This window comes from Echiichthys vipera (genome assembly GCF_963691815.1).
Source record: "Echiichthys vipera genome assembly, chromosome: 18".
In the NCBI taxonomy this organism is placed as follows: domain Eukaryota; kingdom Metazoa; phylum Chordata; class Actinopteri; order Perciformes; family Trachinidae; genus Echiichthys; species Echiichthys vipera.
The window spans coordinates 8,385,966-8,413,268 of NC_139843.1; the positions used below are offsets into that span (position 1 = coordinate 8,385,966).

At 41.2% G+C, this 27,303-nt stretch overlaps 2 protein-coding genes across 2 annotated transcripts in view; one reads left to right on the forward strand and one right to left on the reverse strand.

Annotated features, from left to right (window-relative positions):
• Nucleotides 1-3,287: 3,287 nt before the first annotated feature.
• On the forward strand, nucleotides 3,288-7,132 carry chac2 (ChaC, cation transport regulator homolog 2 (E. coli); the record flags this gene model as incomplete). Its single annotated transcript, XM_083933221.1, has 3 exons — nucleotides 3,288-3,422; nucleotides 4,386-4,421; nucleotides 6,569-7,132. The coding sequence occupies 3 exons, from the start codon at nucleotides 3,288-3,290 to the stop codon at nucleotides 6,956-6,958; spliced, it is 561 nt and encodes a 186-aa protein (XP_083789347.1). The 3' UTR covers nucleotides 6,959-7,132.
• A 2,605-nt stretch (nucleotides 7,133-9,737) lies between these two features.
• Nucleotides 9,738-27,303, reverse strand: part of psme4b (proteasome activator subunit 4b) — a gene marked incomplete at both ends in the record, with an annotated part of 34,691 nt that continues 17,125 nt past the window's right edge. The window contains 28 exons of the mRNA XM_083933326.1: nucleotides 9,738-9,872; nucleotides 11,449-11,582; nucleotides 12,003-12,141; nucleotides 13,117-13,272; nucleotides 14,664-14,792; nucleotides 14,964-15,049; nucleotides 16,301-16,503; nucleotides 16,702-16,839; nucleotides 17,042-17,133; nucleotides 18,158-18,262; nucleotides 18,579-18,731; nucleotides 19,004-19,129; nucleotides 19,218-19,284; nucleotides 19,723-19,870; nucleotides 20,656-20,737; nucleotides 21,581-21,710; nucleotides 21,971-22,024; nucleotides 22,191-22,327; nucleotides 22,416-22,625; nucleotides 23,979-24,110; nucleotides 24,256-24,351; nucleotides 24,498-24,560; nucleotides 24,655-24,753; nucleotides 24,856-24,911; nucleotides 25,014-25,070; nucleotides 25,206-25,261; nucleotides 25,355-25,450; nucleotides 25,724-25,881. Coding sequence (XP_083789452.1) covers nucleotides 9,738-9,872; nucleotides 11,449-11,582; nucleotides 12,003-12,141; nucleotides 13,117-13,272; nucleotides 14,664-14,792; nucleotides 14,964-15,049; nucleotides 16,301-16,503; nucleotides 16,702-16,839; nucleotides 17,042-17,133; nucleotides 18,158-18,262; nucleotides 18,579-18,731; nucleotides 19,004-19,129; nucleotides 19,218-19,284; nucleotides 19,723-19,870; nucleotides 20,656-20,737; nucleotides 21,581-21,710; nucleotides 21,971-22,024; nucleotides 22,191-22,327; nucleotides 22,416-22,625; nucleotides 23,979-24,110; nucleotides 24,256-24,351; nucleotides 24,498-24,560; nucleotides 24,655-24,753; nucleotides 24,856-24,911; nucleotides 25,014-25,070; nucleotides 25,206-25,261; nucleotides 25,355-25,450; nucleotides 25,724-25,881 — 3,237 coding nt within the window. The remainder of the gene's footprint in view (nucleotides 9,873-11,448; nucleotides 11,583-12,002; nucleotides 12,142-13,116; nucleotides 13,273-14,663; nucleotides 14,793-14,963; nucleotides 15,050-16,300; nucleotides 16,504-16,701; nucleotides 16,840-17,041; nucleotides 17,134-18,157; nucleotides 18,263-18,578; nucleotides 18,732-19,003; nucleotides 19,130-19,217; nucleotides 19,285-19,722; nucleotides 19,871-20,655; nucleotides 20,738-21,580; nucleotides 21,711-21,970; nucleotides 22,025-22,190; nucleotides 22,328-22,415; nucleotides 22,626-23,978; nucleotides 24,111-24,255; nucleotides 24,352-24,497; nucleotides 24,561-24,654; nucleotides 24,754-24,855; nucleotides 24,912-25,013; nucleotides 25,071-25,205; nucleotides 25,262-25,354; nucleotides 25,451-25,723; nucleotides 25,882-27,303) is intronic.

The window sequence follows — 27,303 nt, forward strand, 5'->3', positions numbered from 1 at the left end:
TTCCCTAAATGCCTATGTCACTCATAATGACAATAAAAATATATGCCGGAAAAAGCCTAAATAAAATATTTCCCCACAAATGCGTCCCAGTCAAAGGTAATGAATGAGACAACAATTTAGAGTACATGCGGTTTTAGATATTTTGAGCAGGATTTAGCCAATAATTGGACATTTGTGTGTAGCTTTTACACACACACACACACACACACACACACATGCACACACACACACACACACACGCACACACACACTCACACGCACACGCCTGAGATCTGACCTTTAGTAACCGCCTCCACCTGCACCAGGTTGGATTTTGATATCTTGAACAAGGGTGTTTTTTTTATAGCAGATGTTTCCTGGGCAGCGTTTTCCAGCCCAGCTGTGTGTTTCAAGCACAGAGCTGCCTCACTGGACTCGAGGATGGTTAGTTATATAAAAGGTTTGCCGACCCGCTTCTCTCAGAGGCAGAAGAATGAGCATGGCTGCTGTTCGTGGAGCTGACATACAGGCCAGACTGTGGCTGTCCACTTTGTTTGGTTTTGAATCAGTGCTCACACGGCATACACGAGGAGCATGCTATTTGGGAGAGCACACAATAAAACACTGACGGATATAGAAACTCAGCACCCCCTTGTGTCAGGACTGAAGCCCTATTCCCTTGAACCCATTTGTCCCCGGTTTCTAAAAAATACAAAAGCACAAGTGGACAAAATAAATGAATGTGTTATGAAAGGTAGCCTACAAGAAGATCTGGGAGCTTAGGAGCACATTTATCAACAGGTAATTCAGATCATCAAAAAAAGAACAACATTGTTATTGTATCACAAGAAGGACGGTCAGATGAAGATATCTATTATTTTAATGTGTCATTGTGTGTGAATGGTGGAATATCACTAAATCTTTATAATTTGTATTATTATCTCATCTCATCTCATCTTCATCCGCTTATCCGGGGTCGGGTCGCGGGGGCAGCAGCTTTAGCAGGGGACCCCAAACTTCCCTTTCCCGGGCCACATTAACCAGCTCTAACTGGGGGATCCCGAGGCGTTCCCAGGCCAATGTGGAGATATAATCTCTCCACCTAGTCCTGGGTCTTCCCCGAGGCCTCCTCCCAGCTGGACGTGCCTGGAACACCTCCCTAGGGAGGCGCCCAGGGGGCATCCTTACTAGATGATCCCGAACCACCTCATCTGGCTCCTTTCAACGCAAAGGAGCAGCGGCTCTACTCCGAGTTCCTCACGGATGCTGAACTTCTCCCCCTATATTTGTATTATTAGTCCACATTTTTCAACTTATGTTCAGCTCAATTAGGACATGTGTAATATTACTTTCATTACTCTTTGTCTGCTATCCTCTTAGGACCATGTTGAAAAATAAGTGTTTCACTTTAACAGGTTATGTTCTGTGAAGTCCATGAATAAATATCTTTATTTCCTCTATTCAAATGAATGGAATAAATGTTAAGATTTGACGATTTTAAAGTTTTTTGGGAAATTTTCAAACCTTACCTGCTCATTCATACTTTTAGAAGTCAATTGTTTCCACTTCTCTCACAAAATCGGAGTAATATATCTAAAATATTCAATTTTCTTTGAAGCTTAGTAAAAAAGATCACGTTGATGATGACATTAGTGTGTGTACATTCTGTCCAAATGTTCGGATGTAGGGTGCGTATAGCCTATAGACAGGGTCTTAATTGTTCTTCAACTTGCTCTCATTCCCACGATTTTCACTCTTCGTACATAATTTATCATAAAAATGTGTAGCCGTGGAAGCAAACCGGGATATACATTTTGTCCTGTGAGCCTGACAGTGACAGGAGTGTGCAGAATTGCTGCATTGACTCCCATAGAAACTGAGACCAGAAGTTTCTGGAGGAAGGCAGACAGTGCCAGTTTTTTTTAACCTACTCCCATTCTCACATTTTACACACCAAAGAAAATGAAATCTACATTAATGCAGTCGGCAATATTTTTCTCTCATGATAATAATATTTTGCCCAAAAGGCTCAAGCTTTTGGACTGAGGAGACGGGGCTTGAGAAGTGCGCCTAATTGCGCTTAATTTATATGAAATTAACAGTCTGACCCAGGGATCAATTAGCAGTTACTATCACCATGGCAACCTTTAATTGCGGCTGGCCACACATGACTGATTCAGATGAGCTATGTGGTGCGGTTTGACAAGCATTTTTTAAGTTTTATTCGTGCTTTCAGCTAGAAACTAAACTCCTAACCTTACAATATTCCACATCTCTAATACAGAATGGGTACTTAACAACTTTTAAAGCCAGAAATTCAGTGTCAGTTAATTTAGTGTCAGTTTTTTCAACATTCACAGCACAATCTCCTCAGAAATTGCTTCTTGTTTTTCTTTTGTTTTTTTATATAACAGAAATACAGGGTTGAAAACAATTTTTAGTGGCTGGCAAAAACATTTCTGGATTGGCTGTTTTTTTTCTTCTTTTAAATAAAGTTATAGTTTACTGACATAAACGTAACAAAGTATAGATACTATAACATAAAGACAGATTCTTTATACGGCCCTCTATGGTCATGAGGATATCATTATGACTTAAATGCTTTTAACTAGCTGAGCTCCTTGATTTTACTTACTACTTGATTTTACTATGGATACATTTTTATGTGTTTATTTATTTATTTAGGTTTCATTAATGCTTTGTAAGGTGCCCCTGGGTGTCTTGAAAGGCGCCAACAAATAAAATGTATTTTTATTATTATTGTTATTAATTATATCACGAGAATTTGCTAAATTAAAACAAGGCAAAGTTCTGGAGTGAGTAGAGAAAAAAAAGGTAAATCAGTTTGTGTGTTTACTGTTCTCTGAAATAGCTAAAACATCCGGAAATTCGGCTTGCCTTCAGAATAAAAGCGGGCAAGTGTTAAAGGCATGCATATCGTGATACAATATAGGGTGTAAAAACAAAATACTATGAGAAACGCACAGAAGTTGTTATAAACTGCCAATAACGCTTTTAAATAATGAATGTTTTCAAAATGTGTGCAATAAGATCGGATAATGCTCTTTATTTCGAAAGAGATAGAGCGGAAGTACGCGTAGTTACGTAATCCAGATGACTTGACACTTGGTCCCGGGACCCTGGGACAGACCCGAATGAACGCGCGTTATAACCGTTAGTTACAGCAGGTGTGCGCATCAATCATAATAATGTTATGACGTTTTAAGATTAGCTATCAGACTCAAGTTAGTTCACGTTCAACCGTCCTTTAACCGTCGTCACGGCAACGGTTAGCTTAACGTCCTACCATGTGGGTCTTCGGTTACGGTTCTCTTATATGGAAAGTGGATTTCCCTTATGAGGAGAAGAGAATTGGCTACATTAAAGGCTTCAGCCGTCGGTTTTGGCAGGGTAGCACCGACCACAGGGGGGTACCGGGTAAGGTGAGTGCACGCTAATGTGTATGGGACCAACCGTTAACTCTATACGTTAGCGTCTTCCTGATTTCATCATGCCCAATGTCTATGACAAGAGCCAACGCACGGTTGCCATGTCTGCGGGGTCGGTGATATGATTTAATAGGATATGTAACGGAAAAGTTCCCGGTGAATTCTTGAATTTCAGTCGTATATAGTTAATTGTGTGAACATAGGAAGCACACTTTGACAGCCTGTTGACATTATGAATTTAAGTGAGGCTACTGTAGGAAAGATGGGATGTTGCCATTTAGGTTGGATCCATTATCCACCTTTTAAAAGACTTAGACCACCTCATACAGCAGCTTATTGTGCTTTTATTTATCAGACACCCCTTTACTTTTTATTTATTGCTATCTTTAAAGGGTTTATAGTAAACATTAGAGGCTATCAATTACAACGCTACTGTAGCCTGTATGTGCCATAACCTTTCTATTAAACAACCTGTCTGTTTAGTTGACATTTGTTTTATAATTTAGTTTGTTATTCTAATGAAACAAAAAGATACACACAACATGTTGGTCCAACCTATACAAGTAGATCCATTTTCCACCTTTTAAAAGACTTAGACCACCTCATACAGTAGCTCATTGTGCTGTTATCTATCAGATATCGCTTTACTTTTTGTTTATTACTATTATTAAGGGGTTTATAGTAAACATTAGAGGCTATTCATTACAATGCTACTGTAGCTTGTATGTGCCATAACCTTTCTATTAAAATAACCTGCCTGTTTGGTTGACATTTGTTTTATAATTTAGTTAGATAGTTATTCTAATGAAACAAAAAGATACACACAACATGTTGGTCCAACCTATACAAGTATTGCATTACACCATCTAGGCCGACATGATCCTACCTGATTGCTTTAATGTCCATGTTTTTGCTGCTGTTTCAAAGCACCTGTTCCTCTGTCTGTGTCCCTCACAGCCTGGTCGGGTGGTGACACTGGTGGAGGATCCTCAGGTAAGACATATCCTCCCTAAACTGAATGGTACCATACATTACTTTGTAATAGAACTGCAACTAACGATTAATTTCACCGTCTATTACTTTGCCAATAACTTTCTCGATTAAGTGTTTCCTCGAGAATGTAGAGATAAATATCCACCCTACTATCTCAGAGCCCGTGGTGACTTCTTCAGATGTTTTGTTTTGTCTGACCAACACTCAACAGTCCAATTTCGACAGTTTACAATAACATGAAGCAGAGAATTGCAGAAAATACTTACATTAAAGAAGCTGTGACCGGCATTTTTCCGTCAAATAATCTATCAATTCACTTGAGCAGAATAGTTGATCTTTTTTATTTTCAAACTAATTTAAATTATTAAGTTCATCTCATCATCTTCATCTCATCTTCATCCGCTTATCCGGGGTCGGGTCGCGGGGGCAGCAGCTTTAGCAGGGGACCCCAAACTTCCCTTTCCCGGGCCACATTAACCAGCTCTAACTGGGGGATCCCGAGGTGTTCCCAGACCAGTGTGGAGATATAATCTCTCCACCTGGTCCTGGGTCTTCCCCGAGGCCTCCTCCCAGCTGGACGTGCCTGGAACACCTCCCTAGGGAGGCGCCCAGGGGGCATCCTTACTAGATGCCCGAACCACCTCAACTGGCTCCTTTCAACGCAAAGGAGCAGCGGCTCTACTCCGAGTTCCTCACGGATGGCTGAACTTCTCCCCCTCTCTCTAAGGGAGACTCCAGCCACCCTCCTGAGAAAGCCCATTTCGGCCGCTTGTACCTGCGACCTCCTTCTTTCGGTCATGACAAAATTATTAAGTTATCATCCAAATAGTTGCTTGTTTATTTTCTATCCCTTAGTCAGCTAATAGTTGCAGCTCTCCATTGTGATATGTAATACGTCACATACATGTAGTATACATCCTATGTGTGTATGTCTGTTAAAATAACGTACACACATTTTTATTTGAATACTTAACTTATAAAGATTTGTCATTTTTAGTGGTTCAGTGTCCTATTAGAAGTGGTCTAAATCTTTCCATATTAATTACATTTGACATTGTTATTTTGAATGTGATGTTTTGATTAGAAGAACAAATAACGTTAAGGGGAAAAGCAAACAAAGCCTCCTATTGTTTATACAGTTATAATAGGTTATCACCCCGTGAGGGTCATTATTCACCCACCTTGTTATTTGTCACTGTATTATTGGGTATAATTAAGAGAAAACTTGCAGCGTGGAGACCAGCAAACTACCTGTGTAAAATTACTAAAGCTTAAACAGTGGATTGCCATAGAGTTACGGACATGTATGATGTTAGACAAAGTCACACAGTGAACAAGGAGAGTGAAAGTGCTGCACTACTGCACAGGAGAGGAGATGGTATCTTATACAGTAGAAACAAAGGAAAGGACGGTATTGTAGTCTGACCTTGGATGAGCGATAATTTGCCGCGGTCTATTTGAAAGAGATAGAGAGATACAAAGTGTGTAATGTAACAAGGACACGGTAAGCATCTAGACAAGGTGTACTGTATTTTGAGGTGACTGATGAGTATCTCGAAGATGTTACTGTTAAAGTCAAAATCATCATTCTACAGCTGTCACAGGTTGTTATCACAAACAGCGTAGGGATGTTTAACTAAAGATTATTTTGATTATTCATACAAAAGCTTACGTCTATAAATGATCAGTAAATAGTAAAAAAAAAAAATGCTTTTTCATTCATTCATCTTCAACCGCTTATCCCGGGGTCGGGGTCGCGGGGTGTGCTGGAGCCGATCCCAGCTGACATTGGGTGTGAGGCGGGGTCCACCCTGGACAGGACGCCAGTCTATCGCAGGGCACATAGAGACGAACAGAGACAGACAACCATTCACACCTACAGGCAATTTAGAGTCATCAATTAACCTAACAAGGGCATGTTTTTGGATTGTGGGAGGAAACCGGAGTACCTGGAGAAAACCCACGCAGACACGGGGTGACAGGGCTAACCACTACACCACCGTGTAGCCAAAGAAAATGCTTATGATTAACTGATTTTTCATGAATTCCTGAACATGTTATACAAATCTGTTTTCACTTCCACACAGGTAATGTACAGCCGAGTCTTTCCTAGAGATGCCAACCTACTGTTTTTATTTCATACACAGGGATGCGTTTGGGGCGTCGCCTACAAGCTGCCGTCGGGCCGAGAACAAGAAGTGAAGAGTTACCTCGACTACCGAGAAAAAGGTGGTTATCAGGTGATCACCGTGACCTTTCACCCCCGTCCACCGCTCTCTCCTCCGCCCAGCCAGACGCTGCTCTACATCGGCTCTCATGACAATCCAGACTACCTCGGTCCCGCCCCTCTGGAGGAGATCGCCAACCAGATCGTCAACTCCACCGGTCCAAGCGGTCAAAACACGGAGTACCTGTTTCAGCTGGCTGATGCTGTGAGAAGAATTCTGCCTGAGGACTCAGACACACACCTGTTTTCTCTAGAAAAGTTAGTGAGAGAAAGACTACACAATGAACACTCACACACTCAAACGGGTTGATTGTAATTAGACAACGAATACTTGATCAATGTAGTATACGAAGCTGGATTTGTCAAATAAGCTCAGGGTTTAAGGTATACACGGGGCCAAGAAGGATATTTGCCAGGTACAGAAAACATGTTGACAAAGTCTGTTTTTAGTGTTAACACTACGATAAATGCCATTTTGTCTCATGCAGAGAAACACATTACAGTGTGAATATGTTTTGAAAGCTGCTTCAAAAGAAGAAAAATGTACAATTCATAAAGGTACTGTAGAGCAAACTTGTCAATTTACTCCTTGTATGATATACAACAGCACAAATGAAGAATGAGTGAATAAATCTACATTAACATTTACATCGGGTCTGTTTTTATACATTTTTAAACATCATGTGATTTATGGGTGTACTGCTGCTGCCTGGTGAACTATGGGGCTTACATTTTCCAGTAGGTTTATTTTGTTGAAAAAGTGGGAACACAGCAGTATTACCTGAGTGCATGACTTGCAGTCTATGATTTATTTGATTTTACACTTAAAGCCCTTAAAGAGGAGCAGAGAAAACTTTACTTGTTACTTGTCTAACCAGATTATCCTGCTACAGTAAATGCCCTCAACCTCTCAACTAATAAATACGTATGAGGGCAGGTGTCATCACCATACTACTGTAATGACACTCTCACAGAGTTCAGCCACACAGGTACACCGTGTTCAATCCCGCTCCAACAGCCCTGCCTCTTCTCATTCTGCCGGCACACGTCTCAGCACAGTGATCATATCAAAGTCAACAGCACTGCATCAGAAAAAAATCAAAGTGCAGAAAAAAAATGTTGACAACTGTTTGTGATCTTGTCTTTTTTAAACACACACACACACACGCGCACGCACACGCACAGTTGCAAACAGCCCCCGGTGTTTATTGGCTGCATCTGTACAACATAACTAAAAACTCTCCATGCAGAAAGAAACATCTCATCTGTGTTTGATCTGTCTCTGAGCAGAGGGCATCTACGTGGTATGGCTGTTCTCAGATAAGGTATTTTACACAACCCTGGTAAACATACAGAATGCCTCACTCACTCTTTCTCTCTAAAATAAAATCCATCTCTCTTTACAAATATTGCAGTGGATTTATTTAACAGGAAAATACAGTTAATTCTCACTCTTGAGCTACTGTAGAATACAACACAGTGGGTTGTATAGCAATATGATATTATATATTACAGCACGTACAGTTTATGATCATAGTTGTATATGCACATACGTGTAATATACGTCATAACGCGGCTTTGTTGAACACTCGTTTCTGATTGCTCAATGACAGCATTCTACGCCTGTTATTGCTGAGATGACAGTTGCTATGGATGCGGCTATGATCCTAGACTGGAGGACCATTTTTAAAATCAATCAATAAAATATTATTAATATTATTAATTAAATCAATATCCTGTGTTAAAATATTGATTGAAAAAGTAGAAGTGTAATAAGCGGGATGATGTAGAGGGAGCGGGTCGTTATTGCGAATTAAACCCTTCCAGGGAGATTCAAGTTGTGAGTCACCATATGGGGCTATAATTCACAATAATGACCAACTTACTCTATAGTAACCCTTGTTTATACTTTAGTTACTTAACCCTCCTGTTCTCCTAAGGGTCAATTTGACCCCATTTAATGTTTAACATCTCTAAATAATGTCATTTTTGTTTTTTTGCTTTATATTTATGACTTTTCCTAATTTTATGGGGACAACTCATAAAAAACCTTAAATTTGCATGATTATATATATTTTTTTATTGTTCTTATGGTACATGTACTTGTGGCATCGGTGTTCCTTTGGGTCAGTTTGATAATCTGGATGATCTAAACATTATTATTATCGTTTATTTTACAATTCAAATATTATATGAGGTCAAATTCATGCTGCTGTCTTTGATAACGGGCGTTACTTTCATTCCAGATGTTACAAATAACACAAAATAGCACTTAAAATAACAGACTTACTTTAAAACACACACACAGAAATCGCTCCATGCAGTTTAACATCAGTGATATTTTTCATTTTGTTAAATAAAAACATAAAGTACCCGACTTAACTGGAGTCACACATTGATGATGATCATTTTCCAGATGTTTAAATTGCTGCGGTCAAATTGACCCCTAGAATAAATGGTGTTAGTAAAATTTGAGGGCAACAGGAGGGTTAAGTCATATATATTATACTGCACAAGAAACATTATCACATCTGTAAAAATACCTTTAGAGTTTGAAGTACTTAGTACTATTAATGTCATTGTTTATATTAATTCTGCGTATTGACATCCTCATGTTTTTCTTGTGTTTAGTAAATGAAAGGACAGTTCAAACTTTTTACATAATGCTATTGAAATCTCTTTAAAGTCAGAAGAGTGAAATACTGTAATGAGAAATAGTGATCTGAAAAGATACAATCGGTAAATCAAGGGTCAACAGAAAATACACACCTATAGGGCGATTATATCTCAAGTAAAGTGGCCACCTTTGGGGCTGTTGAGCTGCTTGGCAAGACAAAATAAACACCAAGTAAGTTAAATATTTGAAACCCTTTTGCCCAGGACTGCTTTTCTTCTGGGTTTACCGAAGGCCAACATTGGCACGTGAGGTTCCAGAGGCAGGGCTCTCAGCCGCTGCAACCTTATCAGACGGACATTATTATGAGAGGCTGCACAAAGAGGATCCCAACACTATTAAAACGTGGCGTTATTCTTCTAGGGTACTGGTCAGTCAGTCTATAGAGGACCTGGCAAGGAAGGCAGCTGGTTGTCTAGGCGTAGTAACAGGGTGACACCAGCAGGTCTGTGAGCCCGAGCAGCTGGTCGTCAGTGAAGCATTGCCGATGCTCCTGCCAGTTATCGTGGTGAGTACGCCTGAAGTCCGACAGGGTCTTCTTCACCGTCATCTGGAGACAACAAACAAGATCATCATTACTATGACACCGTGGGGAAATAAAAAAAGAGTGTGAATGTAAGACAACTGTACATCTCTGCCCAGCTCGCACAGGCTTACCAGACACCACAAATAGATATTAGGCAGATCCAGGATCCAACAATGTACGTTTTTAACTTTACTGGGGTTATGTGATACTTTACACTCATCTACATTAACATTTTTACTCCACTACATGTATTAACTAATTCATTTATTAAGTGGCTTTGTAGATTAACATCCATTTAGTACCGAACCATTTATTAAAAGGTAAGAAAATCAGTTCCACCTCAACAGTAAAATGCCACTTTCACATTAAATCATCACATCAAAAGCCAGCGGAACAATATCAGTTCTTAACTGTGCAAATAAAGATCTTTGACTTCTAGATAAGCGACATGTAACATATGGATTTAAGGTCATATGTTTCTTAAGTAACATATTCATACTTAATGTCTGTTTCGACAAGATGTTTTCGATTTCTTTTATACAAAACTGGAATAAAAGCTTACCTTAAAAAGGAATAATTCCAATATGTGCATCAGCCTCCGCAAAGACTGAGTTGGGCTGTTGCTGTCATGCAGAACTATAATATTCCCATCATTGTAGTAAAAATGTACATTTTAAAGTGGTGTGTTCTCAAAATTAGGACATTTTATTTCCATTAAAACATGATGAGGACGATGAGAGCTCTTTTTGCTCCTTCATTTGTTATTCAGGGGCACAACACGTTCAGAGCTGATAGTTTTTACAACACTTTACAACAGCAGAACTAGAACAAGGCTGATTGATCTGTGAAACAACTTGCTGATCTGGGGGGGGGGGGGGCGTTAAATGCAGTGAAGAATCCCACAGCAGCTGACAATACTTTCAGCACTTGTTTACATGGATTAAAAACTAATGAGGTAAGAATAATTTATTGATGTAAAAATGCCACAACAATTTAATACACACCATAGGAATTATTTAAGGTGGAACAAGTTTGGAGCGAGAAGTTCAACAAGGACACATTCAACGGATGATCCGCATAACCAAGGATGTGTTCATGACTTAAACATGGAGTACATTCATATAACATCACGGCCTTCATGCAAAATGATTAGATTTTGGGAGCCAGAGGCCGGACAACCAAAGCTAATTTTGACTGTAGATTACTTAGTCTGTCTGCAGAAGTGAAGATATTGTAGCCTTACTATTCTGTACAAAATCTGCTCCTTCTACCGTTTTCAGACTTAATTTGTACGGCTATTCTTTTCAGAAGATTTTGGACCAGACTGTGTAATTCATCTTCTTAAACTGTATTCCATTGTATTTTCTTTCTCGTCTCTTTCACTTTGCAACAGGAGAAGCAGTAAATTATCGTCATCGTTGGCTCCCCCGTCACTTTAATGTATTATTCAAAAACCGCACGACGGATTACATTGTATGTCTTCTTCATGCCTGAAATAAGGCCAAAGACACAATTTTCTCCTCAATTGGACAATGAAATTGTATTCTTTCAGCTCACACTGTGTTGAGCTTGATGTTTGTACGTGTGAGTGTGTGTGTACCTCTATAGGTTGTGGGTCATTGAGATGGTCGCTCAGGTCCATCAGTATCTGAGGCATCCAGTCTGGGACATCATAGGGGCTCGACAGGATGCACGCACTGAGGCCAAGAACTCCAGCATGGCGCCGCACTAAGTCTGTACACACACACACACACACACACACACACACACACACACACACACACACACACACACACACACACACACACACACACACACACACACACACACACACACACACACACACACACACACACACACACACACACACACACACACACACACACACACACACACACACACACACACACACACACACACACACACACACACACACACACACACACACACACACACACAATAGAGGGTCAGAATGAGCCTTACGATTTCAAGGTTCACAATTCCCCAGGGATAAGAAAGGGTAACAGGGCAAGTATTACTGTGATTGCCTCATTGTGCGATTGTGACATGCACGTAACGCATGTGTGTGTATGTGTGTGTGTGTGTGTGTGTGTGTGTGTGTGTGTGTGTGTGTGTGTGTGTGTGTGTGTGTACCTGTGGAGGCCAGCTCCCCTCTAGCCTTGGGGAGGCGAGTCTGACTCAGCGTCTGGAGCTGTGTCTGCAGACTGGAGTCCAGAGGGAAGAACTGGCACTGCAGTAAACCACTGAGGGTGGTGCCTGCCATGTCCCTCACCTATGAGGAGAAGGAGGACAGGGAGGGAGGGAGGGAGAGCAAGGAGAGAGAGAGAAAAAAAGTGACCTGTAATGATCAGAATCGACAAATAAAGGATGCGGAGGAAAGCACGAGGCAGTTTAAGGGCGAACAGCGCATACACAATTTATTAAAAGTGCGAGACGATCGGGGGGGAAAGTGAGGTACATGGGACAGAGATGAGCAGAGGAACAGAAAGAGGAGGAGGCATGGATGCCGAGTTGAGCTGAGGTAAAATTCACTTGCAGAACATCACTGCCTTCCTGCATCACTTTGCATAAATTATGAATAAGCACTGAGTGATGGTTCATGCACTGAAATAGACAATAATACAGGACAACACATTCATTCAGCTGTACACATACACTGTTTACAACAAAATATTGAGAGAAGCAACTGTTTTTGTGAGCTAGTAAGCTCAGTGTTTATTGATTTTCATATGTACATCCAGTTCAATGGTAAGAGACGGGTTAAAGAGGGTTTTAAAAGCACGACAAGACAAGTGAGACATGGGTTATTAAAAGGATGACGTAGCTCAATATTAAAAAATACTTCTAGATTCTGTGCATGAGTAGTTAAAGTTGATCAAGATTAAGATTCAAAACAAATATGCTTTGCAAAATTATATTTTGGGCGTTAGATTCATTTATGTTGATGGTATTTTTAAACGACAACCAACTACAACGGAGTGCAAGACAGCCATAACGCTCCATCAACATCTCTGTAACCAAGGAAGGAGACAAAGGCACCAAAACAGGAAAATAAATTAACAGCTGCGCACAGAGGTAGATGGTTATTTTAAAGCAATAACCGTGAACAGAAAAGAGGGATTACGTTTTAGTGAGGAGAAACCAGGGGACAATAAGTGGCCATTTATAATCCTGTCACAATTACACCTTGCAGAGGGGCGACGGTTGCATTAAAACTGTGTTTGCTGCCTTTTTGTGCATACATTACCTCAAGCTGTTCATCAAGCAGCAGCTGCATCACCAGCTTTCGGATGTGGAGCACCTCGGCAGGCACACTGAGCAGGGTAAACAGGTTGTAGAAAACCATGATCTGGAGGTAGGTCAGTACTGAGAAACGTGCGTGCCACGATCTGTTGCCTGCCATCTAGAGGGAGAGAGGTAGAGAGATAAAGGGAGAGATGGGTCAGGGTTTGTACCGAGCGCCTTAAGTCCTTTTATGTTTCTGGTTCAGACATAATATTGTATATGTTGTGGACACAAGTTAAGAAGAAGATTAATACAGTGTGTAGTTAAATCTTGTGAGAACTAGATACTGATTTAGTTTCAGTTCATATGCCTCTCCACCAGTTTATCAAGTCTTATTGTCACCTGTTATAATACACCTATATTATGAAAACCTTTCACTTGCAGCATAACAAGATTAAAACTCTACAGAAATGCGCGGGACTGTGAGGCTATAGACGAGGCCGTACTTTGAGCTAAGTGCTCATGAATGCTAACATGCCATCAATGACAATGTTAACATGTCGGCACAAGTGGTGCTTTCCATTTGAACCAGGAATTCGAAATTTCCAAGTGCCCGGTCAGAAAGATTCAGTTTGAATGCCACCTGTAGTCAGAAGAACCTTACCAACCCCAACCTCAAAATCCAATATGGCTGCCCTGAGTATCAACAGTAGTGAAAGCTGTATTAATACACTGTTTATTAACACTTCTGTTCAAGAGTGTGGTCATAAACACAGTCTCCTCCATCTGTGATCTGTGAACATGTTGCTACTGTGTTTGTAACCGCAAAACACAGCATAATGCATTGTTATCAACTGGCATTGCTAAAAACGGATAACCTGGCTAGAACAAACCCAACTTTACCTCACCACCCCATCAAATAAAAAGGTTTTCCAGCGCAGTCAACTTGTGTGTGACGTCATTCCCTTGTTTTGCAGGTATTTGGCTCTAAAAGTGTTCAACAAATAACAAAATAGCCTTCAAAACAAGGCTGGCTGTCTCTGCTTTCCGTCTTTGTGCTAAACTAAGCTAAGCTAACCATCTACTGGCTCTAGCATTAGGCAGGCCCCCAGGAAAATCAGCATACAGAAATGGGAGTGGTGATTCCCTCATCTAACTGTCGTGAAGAAAGCAAGTATTTCCCAAAATGTCGGCCTATTCCCTTAAATAATTTATGAACAGGAGATTGTGTTCTTACAAGATGAAACCTTTCTGGTTTGGGTGTCTAAAATTTGGTTTAGGTGTCACCAAAAAATGTTGCAATGCTTTCTCATACCATCTGCCATCAAATATGAAAGTGCAGACACAATGGTTAGATATTCGTAGAGCATTTGAGAATTTATCCACAGGGGTCTCAACAGGGGTGCCACTCACTCACAAAACTCACAGCAGAAATACTGTAATTGCATCACAGAGTAAGGAAAATAAATAGCACGGGTTGTTTTTGGTCTTGTCTTGGGCAGCATTGGACTCTGATCACTGACAGCAGGCAGGTGGGGCAGTGTGTGTGTTTGAGTGTGTGCATATTACCTCTTCCAGCGCTGCCAGAACCAGAGGGATGTGCTCAGTATACAGCAGGCCCTGGGACATGAGAGAGAGACACGTGCGAGCATCCTGCTTCATCTCATCATAGCTCTCATCAATCTCCACCGGGGCAATCTGCAGGGAAAGAGAAACAGAGAGAGAGAGAGATGAAGAGAGGTCGGAAGACGTAGAGTTACGCACCATTTTGAGTAAATGAAGAGAGAAATTGAGTTTAATGGGCAAGTAAGATTGAGTGGGTAATAATGCTGCACTGGGACCTGTTTGTGTGTTTGTGTGTGTTCTTACCTTGAAGAGCAGAGGCAGGAGCTGTAGTTGCTGCTGAACAGGAGTGGTAAAAGTGCGCCCAGCACTCGCCATCAACCATTTCAACACTGCAAATGGCGCACGCACGCACACACACACACACACACACACACACACACACACACACACACACACACACACACACACACACACACACACACACACACACACACACACACACACACACACACACACACACACACACACACACACACACACACACACACACACACACACACACACACACACACACACACACACACACACACACACACACACACACACACACACACACACACACACACACACACACACACACACACACACACACACACACACACACGAGATTTTGGGTGGCTGCCAAATAATAAAAACAACAGACTCTGCGCTGTGACCTTACTGCATTGCTCTGGTAATAAATAACAATCCATCATGATTTAGTATCTAATGATTTGGGTAATTTCATACCCAGATATTTATCTGTATAATGGAAATGAGGGTGGTAACAGAAAGAGCAACAATGCAAGAGGTCTAAATGCAGTCCTAAGTGAACAGATATCTAGCATCCAACAATGTAATAATTTCCAGAAAATATGTAAATGTAACAACTTGACCAATAATGTAATACAATGTCCTGACTGATATTTTAATAAAACATTTTCCATAAGAATCACTGTAGATAAGAAAAAACATTTCATGGAGGTTGAATTGACTGTTTTGCGTTATGGTTTATTTTTTTAACAGATTACTATAACCACCGCATTGTGCCCTTAATGGACTCTTCAGCCTTGCTTACAGTGCCTCAAGTGTTTTTTTTCACTCTAAATGTAATATTTAAATGCTGTAAGCACCAATAAAGAAAGTCCACCTCAATTGTATTTGAGTGGAGGCAAAAGCCAAACTATATAATAAATAATAAAAGATTGCTGCTGAAAACCAAAGTGGAATTCATTTATCTAGTTGCTATTGGAGACTGTAAGTGAGAGAAACAAATCAATAATAAAATCAAGTATAAATGACTGCACTATGTGGCCTGTACAAACACCCTGCCCAATATTAAGACTCCTTTTCCATTTTTGTTTTTGAAAGGCTTGAACACTTCTCCTTCATCTTCGCTTCACTACCTTTTAAAGTAGATTTAAAAAGGTACAAAAAATGAATAAGGATTCACAGCTTTTAGCTGGTTTCATCTGGCATCAGTGTGTCAGTCAAGAGAACAAGCTGTCCTTGTGATATATATATATATTTTTTTCCCACAGTTACTGTCGAAACCATGTCCATCCGCCACACAGTTTACATGCTTGTATCCACATTCTGACCTGTCTTGAGCAGTTTGACAGCCTGGGTGCGCTTGTCCGTCTCCTGGGTGTTCTCCTCATGGACGTGGTTGTGAATCTCCGGCTCTGACATGAGGGGCTTGAGCCGCTCTAGGACCCGAGTGATGAATTCTGCCACGTGGGGGGAGGAGGTGGGCTGGGTGTTGGGCAGGGCAACGTCTATCATGAAGATATAGGTCAGGACACTGGAGAGAGAGAGAGGAGGAGAGAGGGGGTGAGGGAGGAGAGGAGAAAAAAGGAAAGGAGTCAGTAGCAGTTGAGACAATCGTGGAGATAAATAAAGAGGCTTAGAAATGAACAGACCAAACAGTGCACACAACCTAATTAGATTAACCTACTTAACCACGATTATGTTACCCAGAGGAGATGAGTTAATCTGGTACCTTCCAATGCGCTCCCTGACATTCTTATACTTATACACCTGGGTGAGTTTGGGCTCCAGGTAAACCAGCAGCCTGTGCAGCAGTTCGGAAACTCTCCACTGCTGCTGGGCCAGACCTCCCTGAAGCACATACAGCAGACTGAGAGAAACAAAGAGAGAGAAGGGGATTGAGGGTCGTCGTGTTATTGCGGCACGTCAGCTCAGCATTTGTCCGCTCAGGTTACTATTGCAGCCTGAAATCAGAAACCTCAGAAATACTGTAGATGACATAAACACATAGTCTGTGTGTATAGCTATTTACACACACGGACACACGGACACACACACACACACACACATACCTGGCATCCCTGAATGAGCCGCCCTCTCCGCTCAGCGGGCTCTCCATCAGCAGCTCAAAGAGCCAATGGAGTTTCCTGGGGTCACGGCCCTCCTAACAACAAAATAAGGTTTCTTTTATTTTGGAACTGTTATTTCAGGTGGGCGACAGAGAAAATAGTCCCTGGTTCAAGCCTGTAGGTGGTGTATCACACGAGCACGCTGAGGTTTTTAGCAGGTGCATTGTTTACCATTTGTACCATTTGTGTTTAGAATGTTAGCACATGAATATTTAGTTATTTATTAATCTAATCTGATGCAAATGTAATTTGTTTTTCATGTATGTTTGCATGAAAAGAAATATTCTGATCGGCTCTAGAAGAAAAGTGAAAGGGTCAACAAAGGTATTATGATTTATCTTGAGGACGACATGAATGTCCGTACACATATCATGGAAATCCATCCATTAGTAGTGAAGACATTTCACTCAAAACTACAAATGTCAGCTCTGTGTTTCAGTGTTTCATGTTTTAATATTCAATTCAGTCTGAATATACCTGTATTCACCCTTCGCCTGAAATGCTCCATTTTACCGCCTGTATCTTTAAGTGCCCCATCTGCTCGGATTGGTCAGTGTCTCTCACCATTGCAGCCAGGGAATAACTGCAATGGCACCATAGCGGCACAGTCAACCTATACTGTATATAATATAGTTGTGACATCACAACTGTACAGAAGTCCTGATGACTCGTTTTAAGGCGCAGTTTCTGAGTATGTGTGCATTTCTCTGTGGACTGTTTTGATACTTTCAGAGATTTGCTGTTGCTTTACAAAAAAAAAAAGACATCACTTTAAATCTCACTTTACACAATAGAGTCAATATCGGACCTTTAAGATATTTAACAGCCTTATCAGTCCTAAGACAGACAGACAGACAGACAGACAGAGAGGCAAATATAACAACAACAAAAAGTAAAGCAAAGAGCATTTATGCTGAAAATTGTGTTTTCAAAAGCCAATTTTCACCAACGTTTGTTTCATTGATTTTTAAAATCTGATCTTCATATAGCCCCCAATTTTCTTGACTGAGCCCTTAGCTGTGTGTGTTTGGTGTATTTGTATGCATAGGAGCAACTCACACAGGCAGTAGCGATGCAGGTGCCCCAGTCTGTGTAGCTTTCCACTGTGATGTTGGTTAATGCTGTCCTGATCAAAGGGCACAAAAGCTGCCATAACCCATCCACCTGAACACACACACACACACACACACACACACACACACACACACACACACACACACACACACACACACACACACACACACACACACACACACACACACACACACACACACACACACACACACACACACACACACACACACACACACACACACACACACACACACACACACACACACACACACACACACACACACACACACACACACACACACACACACACACACAGAGTAATGAAAGTTTTTATTAATATTGACTTTTCTTATCAAAAAGTGATGCAGTGTGTGAATTTGTCGCTGTGCGTGTGTGTGTCCAGTACCTTGCTGAAACTCCAGAGTTTGCTGCCTCTGATTAGCCCTGCAGTAATCTCACACACACAGCGCTGGGAGCTCTCATGGGGGTCGCTGGCAAGCTGCTCTAGGTGAGGCCATAGTAACGGCAGAAACATGTCTCCATAGTTACTAAACAGCCCCTGTCAATCAAACGTGAGCATGAGAGTGTGTTCGATGTGTAAGAACCAAGAGCTTTTTTTTTTTTTTAAACCCATAAAAAGACAGATTGCAGTCATTCATTAGAAGCAAGTAAACTGTCAGCTATCTGACAGAGAACAATAAATCACATCAGATGATGACACAAATTCCAGCTATGCTGCGTTCAATTCAGCCTTGGCTAGCAGTGGTATGCTGTGTCACTTCTTTGTAAAAGCTTTGTCAGATCGATTGAGGCTGAGAGTTTAAATTGCACCTTGAAGAGACAGAAGCGTCGGGGATTGAAGCTGTCTTTTCCTTTCCGATCCTCCAAAGAGAGAAACTCTATAAGCTGCTCAATAAAGTCTGGGTCCGAGAAATATTCAAAGATGATCTTCTCACCCTGAGTCACACACAAACAAAAGACAAATGTAATAATAGTAATACTGAGGCAGCAGTGGGAGATTTTGTGTGTGGTACGGTATGAGCACCTCACTCATCTCTTCATATGTCAGGTCATCTTTGGGCTTTTCAGAAGCTGCATGGATCATCATTTCTCTGAAAGGAGCGGGAGACAATGAAGAGGCTGCTGTGATTTATAGATAACCACAAACTGACAAAAATATGGACGGACACACACTGGCTTCAAATACGCAGCAAGGATAAATTAATGATTGCAAAGCCAGTTAGTCAGCAAGCCAGCCAGCCCTCCATCTATACATCAATTCTTCTATCTAGGCCAGTCAGTAAGTCGTTCAGTGAGCCTTATCTAGGCCAGGCCATGACAGGAAGTCAGGAAGTCAGCTCAACACCCTGCTAGTTATCCATCCGTCCAGATCAGTCATCCAACAGTTAGTCAGACATAAAGTTAGCCACAAAGCCAAGCATCAAATCAACCAGACAGCTAAGTCAATCAGCTATTTAGCCCCATCCAACCAAGCAGTTAATCAGCCTTCCAGTTTCAAAGTCCACCACCTAAACACTCTTTCTTGTTACCTCGGCCATGAGTAGTAGCCCAAGTGTGTTTTCTCCACAAATGGCTGAGAATCCCACTGTTCCTCACTTAGAGGCAGGTTGTTGCTGTCGTACTGCAGCCAGCAATTCCCTTCTCGATCCCCCACACGCACGTCCTCCTCGATACCACCTAAAAACACATGCAAGAAAAGTCATGAACACGCATATGAGCATGTTTTGAGTCTTATTTGTAGGTGAGTGTGTGTTTGTGGCATCTAGACGGGGAAAAAATGTATATATAAAAGATTTTCTAATTTGAAGCAAATGTAGATTCATATTTTTCGGTCTTATTGCTTACGCAATGGGAACCACACACTCTGTAGATTATAATTAATTATTTAAATTAATAATAAGAAGCTAATTTTTAGGTTCATGCTTGTTTCTTGGGATTCTACTAAAAAACAACCTTTTTTCTCATATTGTCTGTGGGAATATACCTGTATTCACCCTCTCACACCTGTCTCTTTAAAAAGCCCAGTCTGCTCTGATTGGTCAGTGTTTCCGGGTCTTCCCCATCTGCACGCTTGTCATCTCTGCACCGTCTTTGTAGCCGGGGAATGACTGTAACAGCACTGAAGCAGCACTTTCCACCTACATATAGTATTATTGTGACATCACAACCGTACAGAAGTCCTCACGGCTCATTTAAATGCAGTTTCTGAATATGGGCCGCATGCATTTTACTGTAGACTGAGCATTTCGATACTTTCACAGTATTTATATAGCACCTCAACCTGCTATGTAATAAAAAAAACTTTTTTCAATATGGGACCTTTAAAATAGGACTGATAAGGCTGAAATGCTGGATTGAGAAAAGGCCTGCCTACATGTTATAGTTATATCCTGTATACGATTCTTAGTGTGTGTGTGTGTGTGTGTGTGTGTGTGTGTGTGTGTAGGTGTGCTTATACTCACTGAGATCTGATGGCTTCACAGTCACTTTCTTTCTTGGTCGTTTTAGCTGTTTCAGGATGCCAGCCACTGCTGAGATTGCCACCTGAGAGAGAGAGGACGATTATAGAGTGGAGCCACGCACAAACACAGCAGCTCCTGGTGCCAAAAACGCTGTCTTACTAGTTACAGTGAGCTGGAACATGCACTGGTCAGTCGCAGTTTTACATTATTCTGTGGCACTGCTGCTTATTTTTTAATATATTGCTGCTACTTGTGCTCAATATTTGAGTCCAAGACAAATTTCATAAATAATAAAGTTTGCCGTATTGTATTTTTAATTGTACATTTCACTCACACTTTTTACACAGGCCTCTTTCGGACTTGCTTTTTTGTTACTGTACAGTAAACAAACAAAACTTGAATTTAAAACTCTAGCTGTGCCCAAATCAATACAACACACTAATTATAAGCAGTATTTGAGAACCTGAAAAGCCAGTGTACTAAAAAAACAAACACTTGATGGTAGTGTATGCTGTTGATTGTACCGCAATGCAAAAAGGAAATGGAGGCTTGCATGTCTAATTTTTGTTGTGAAATTCTCTATGTATACTGTATCTGTCTTAAAATGTTGAATCTTTGGAAGATATTTTCTTTTCTCATTGGGAAGTTTAATGGGAAATGACAATCTAAAGTCACAGTTTGACTGACATCCAAAAGGTGCACTTATCGTTTCCTGTTAGTTAAAAAGTGTGTTGACACTAAAAAGATTGGTATATAGTACGTACTTTATACAGTTATTATGATGTATGAAACTCTGTCTGAATCATCACATAAGCTCAACGTTTGAATAGAATTTAATTATTTCTGCTTTGGTGATGTTACATGTGATGCACCACGAATAACCTTTAATCCACACAAAGACAAACTCAGACAGACACACACACACCTTGCGTATGCTGATGGAGTCATGTGTGAGGCCCTGTGTGAAGAAGAGGACAGCGTCGGGGGGCAGCGGGTGATCGTCTCTCAGCTGAAGGGACAACAAGTCTGTGGCAATGTGCTCAAACTTCCAGGGCCTTAAACACAAGCAGACAAACATGCAACCAAGTCTTGTAGGTAATAAAAAACAAATAATTCAGTACCGCAAATGAAACTTTTCACTAAACTTTTGCGGTGGGTCTCTACGATAAGAAATATATATTTTTTATACATTTCACTGATTGTTGATCCTTGAAACCCTTTTAAATACACAATATATTACATAACATACATAGTGTGTAATGAGAAGTGCTTACACAGTACATAAAACACATATACAGGTGGAGGAGATACCTACAGGTTACTGTCTTCAAGGCAGTCCAAGAGATCGTTGACCAGCTTCTCATATTTCCTTTACAAAAGAAAAAGAAGCGTTGGTCAGTAGCGCTTCTCTTACTACTGCCAATAGTAACAAATAATAATACATGCTATGATGATGCTCTAGCTCTTCTGTAACCTTGAGAGAGGCTATACAAACCCAATCATGGTACAAATAAAAACCACTCCAGTTTTCCTACCTCGCAGCAACCACATTTCTGATTCTCTGACGCTGAAGCCCCTCTTTCAGCTCCTCTACGGATGGTGCCTCTAAACAAGGCGTGGGATTTTGAGACTGTGAGATGTGATTGGCTACCTCTACACATGCCTCGGACACCTAGAAGTGGAAGACAATGAGGATCAATGAAAAAAAAAAAAAATCAAAGGAGGGTATTGTGTTAACTGTTAATGAAAACGTTGCTCACAGTAAAATAGATCCCTATGGTGTCGTGGTGGCGGTGGATGCGGTCCGTGACTTCATCTAGCAGTGCGCCAATGGATGATTTCTCCAGGGTCATGGTGGGCGACAGTCCAAGACGGACCAAAGCGGGCCACACCTCCCCAACACAATCCCAGTCCCTCGCAGTAGCCAGACAAGGACCACTGTGCAGACCCAGCAGACAGTACAGAGCTCCCTGAAACACACACGGTGAAGACTGTCTTTACTTCCATCTAACATGTGTCAGAAATGAAAGACAATATCATTGATTTCAGATGGAGGTCAAAAGGTGTTGACTTATTGGATAGCTGCATATAATTGACAACAAACTGAGTTACAAATCCCATGTTGATGCCCTTTTTCTCCTGAGATGATGACTCTTTTTTTTTTTTTACAGATGTTTCACTGAAAAGATTTTAACCTTTTGTATTATTGGTTGGTTTGGAAATCTAAATCTGTTCAACAAGAAAAGACTTACTTGCAAACTTGTGAATTTGTAACTTCCCATTTCCATTTCCCCGCTCGACCTCTGTGATTTATTGTTTTGTTGATATTGTCTTTTTGTATTCTGCTTTTATGTGAACACGTGAAAATGAATTCCCCCCCCCCCCCCCCCCCCCCCAGTGGGACGATACAGATGACCTTGAAACTTGGACACAAGAGAGATTAAACTGTATATGGTGGTATAAACATCTACAGCACAGGCAAATTGACAGTCAAGCCCTGTGGCTGGAATATATGCTGCATCCTTCACAGTGTGCATCAAAGAAACATTAGAGTAATCTGTAAAATACATTCTGTGAAATACAGAGACAATGCTGCGGACTTTCTGGCATCAATATGGTATGGAGCACGATATCGGGCGTAATCGCAATAAGAACCACTATTTACATTACACACTTCAAAAAGAAGTTTAGAAAGTGCTTCAAAGACTTAAGAACAGATAAATGATGAACACACTCAAAAGACAAAACATATTCAATTTACCAGAATGAATATTTAATTTGGAACGGTAAAATGAAATAAATTCAAATAAAACTCAAGCTTCAAATTAAAAGCCAATTTGCAGAAATAGGTCTTGAGAAGAGTGTTAAAAGAGGAAACTGATGTTGCTCGTCTGATTTCCAACAGAAGACTTTTCCACAGTTCTGGTGCCCTGACCGTAACTGTGCCCTGTGCTATCACCTTTCAGTCTAGCCCTGCGGACAGTCAACATAAACTGGTCAGCGGACTTCAGGCTAAGATCAGGAGTGTAAGGAGCAAAAAAAGGGCAGCAATACAGGATGGAGCATGGTCACCCTCCCTTAAAAACAAGAAGTAAAACTTTAAAATCAATGCTGAAGGCCAAAAGGTAACCAGTGTAGGGAGTCCAATGTAGACATCAAATACAGTTTTGGACCGCCTTCAAGTTTCAGCACCACGGACAGTGACCATTATGAGCAAGTTCAGAACGGCGATGGATGCGTTTGTCACCATGTTCTGTATGTGTGTGTGTGTCTGTCTGTCGTGAATGTGTCTGTGTGTGTGTGTGTGTGTGTGTTTGTAGTACCTTTAACTGTTGTTGTGTGCCAGTGGTGTGTTGCGGAGAGAGCAGTTGCAGGATTCGGGGTACCAGGTCTCTGTAGGAAAAGCTAAAGGTTCCCAGTGCGGCTGTCAGCACATGCTGGGCCCTGCTACGTACCTGCAAGGACACGCGCACACACAGATGTATATGCATACATTCTCATTTAATGGCTATATCACCAGAGATATTCGTGTTAATACCATCAGGAAAATGGGAACCACCAGATGTTCTGATTGGATTATTTTTTTCACGTCAGTGTTACCTGGCTGTAAGTGCTGGTAGAAAGCAGCAGCAGATCACAGAGCAGCTCCTGATGAACCACTTTATATTCACTGCCCTCCACCACCAGCTTCCTCATCTATTCATACAGAAATACAATATTCAAATAAAGTTAAAAAAAAAAAACACACAACAAGAACCAAACAAACACCAACTTCTGACTGAAATGCATGTGATTACAGCTACATCCGTGACCCTGCACAAAGCGCGTGTTGTCAGACGAACCTCATGCTGGAGTAGAACCCGGTCGATGAGCAGTGCTCTAATGTGCTGCTTTTTCCCATGGAGCTGCAGAAGGAAAGGCGACACTCTTAAATCACCCTGTGAGTAACTCATTTAAACTGACAACAATCAGCAGCCTGGTTGTCCTTTTCTAACTCACCCTGTTTTCCATGGACTTCTTGACGAGAGTGAAGCTTTTCCAGCGTGAGTCAAACTCCTTCTTGTGAGTGCCTCGGAAAAACATGAGGTCACTGACGATCTGTAGTCAGACAGACAGAAAAACGGGGAGCTGTGAGACCTTTTGCAAACCCACCGCAGGATAGAATAATAACATTTCACACATAAATAATAGAAAAATCACCTTAATGATGACAAAGAGGGACTTTGTGTCATCCTCAGAGTGCTCCAAGATGTGGTCTGGATAAGAGGGGATATAGATTAATTGTGTATCACAACCACGCTCCAAACAAAGTGAGGAGTTTAGTGCCGGAGTGTGGTGGCGTTAAAGTATTCACTCACGTAGCAGCAGTCTCATGGTTTGGCAGATGGACTCTCTGTAGTTCTCTCGTGAATCATCTGGAGGGGAGGAGACACACAGGCGTCCCGTATGGACACAGAATACAGGATGAGCAGCCTTATCAGCCACTGCAACTGTTCAGAGAGCGGCTACTTGTGCATGTGCTGTGTGGCGGCTTGCTTGTATTTTCTTACCGTAGTCGACACCTATATGCAGCTTGATCTCCCCCAGGTTTACCATGGAGGGCACACTGGGTATACACAAAATGTAAGGAGTGAAACGTGACAAGCCTGCAAGAAAATGTGTTTTCATGTGTGTGTGTGTGTGGAGCTGCAGGACTCACAGGTCAGATACGTGTGGTCCATCCAGAGGGGGCAGCATGCTTCCAGCTCCAAGAAGGCAGTGCTGCACAATAGCAAGGCTCTGCAACAGCTCCTCCCTGTGAATCAGACCACTCGTTACAGTCCTTTCATAGCTTTGTGTTTATTGTGAATTGACTTGGCATGTCTGTAATGGTGTTTCAACCCTCTGCGCTCTTGATTGGGCTTCATCAAGACATATATTGAAAACAGATGTTAGCTTCCAGGTTTACATTTTTTGGACCTAGACAGACTCATTTATCAGCACTGAAAGGCTACGTGTTTCTTTGTTTTGTTTGAGCGTGTGCCTGATTACGTCTAAAAATGGAAAACTGAGAAAAACGACAGCACACCTGCTCATTGGCTGATCTCCAGAGACGTGGCCCTTGATTCGCTCCAGCTCAGGGTGCAGGAGGCGGGACAGCAGCTGGAAAACAAAGTTCTCCTCTTCCTGATTAGGCACGTGCCAACACACACCCAAGTCTGCCACATCTCCAGCTCTGCCCCAGTCCTAGAGACAGATACACAGAGGTATTGAAAACAAACAAAAAAGGGTAAGGACACCAAACATATGACAGAGGAAAGCTAATTCTGCAACAAACTGATCTACTATCAGATGGCCGACTAGCAAAAGAACCAAGCTAGCAAAATACCTCAGAATGAGAAATCAACAAACTAAATCAAAATACAAAACCAGTGACCATGAACTGCAAATGAAAAGAGGCCAATATGTAAAAGAAGCGGGGGAGCATAGCAGTAATTACAACCACCTTAACATCAAAACAGAAACACACCTTCCCTGCACTCATGTACAAAAACATGACAAAATAGCATTAAAAAGCCTGTCTCTGAAATGCTGCAGGGCGAGAAGCTCATGTTTGTCTCCTGCTGCCACAGAGTAACAGACATGAGACAAATCCTCTTTGAGCTTGCAGTTAGCCTTGAAGTGAGATTATTCACCTTTACAAAGAAAAGCTGAGTATTCACTTCATAAAAAAATTAAAATCTCAATGTATAAGCAAGGAAATGCACTTTTTCTTCATTCAACACGCTCACTTGGTCTAGTATGAGCAGTAGCTTACAGTGGAACGGACATTACTGGGTCTTGGGACTTAGTAACTTTTCTGATACTTTTAGACTTTGTTTAAGTATTCATCTTGACCCGGGCGACCAATCAGAGTTTAGTGGGTGGGTTTAAGAAAGGGGGTGTCACTTTCCTACATAGCTTGTTAGCTACCTTGCTTTATTCAAGAAAATAGCAAAAGAGAAAAGCCAATGTACAGAAATCTGAGAAAAAATGTGAAATTAAAAGAAAAAACATATACAATATTGTACACAATAATATTTATTTCTTTATCAATCATCTTGTGACCCCCTCACATTTATCTTGTGGCCCTTTTTGGGGGTCCCGACCCTCAGGTTGGGAATCACTGTCCGATTTGAATAAGCATCATTATAGTTAATATTCAAAGTCTGTGCAAAGAGTGAGCCCATTTAGTTCATTATGTTCTTTCTTTTGCCTTATCTGTTTCCCTTCTGTGTAAAGCTAAGCAACAGAAATGCATTAACATTATTTGTTTACATACATTTGGTTGTCATACAAAGAAAACAACTTCAAAACTGGAAACTAAAGCGTGACCGTAGCATTAGTATATCGTCCAGTGGTGCAGCAATTTCATTTCACTTCTATAAAGGCTTTCTAATTTTCTTCCTGGAGATGGAAATGGCATTGCAATTACTGAACCTGTAACATCCCATTTAATTAAACTGCAAGAATAAAAAAAACCCAACAGGTTTAAAGATTGTGTTTGTGGCATTTTTTTTGGAGAAAACCTCCATTTCCTGCCCCAGACTAGATACTGTAATAGCTGTGATAAGAGTCAATTTGCACTCGAAGAGGTTAGTAAATAAGCCAAAGTTGAAACTATGCAGT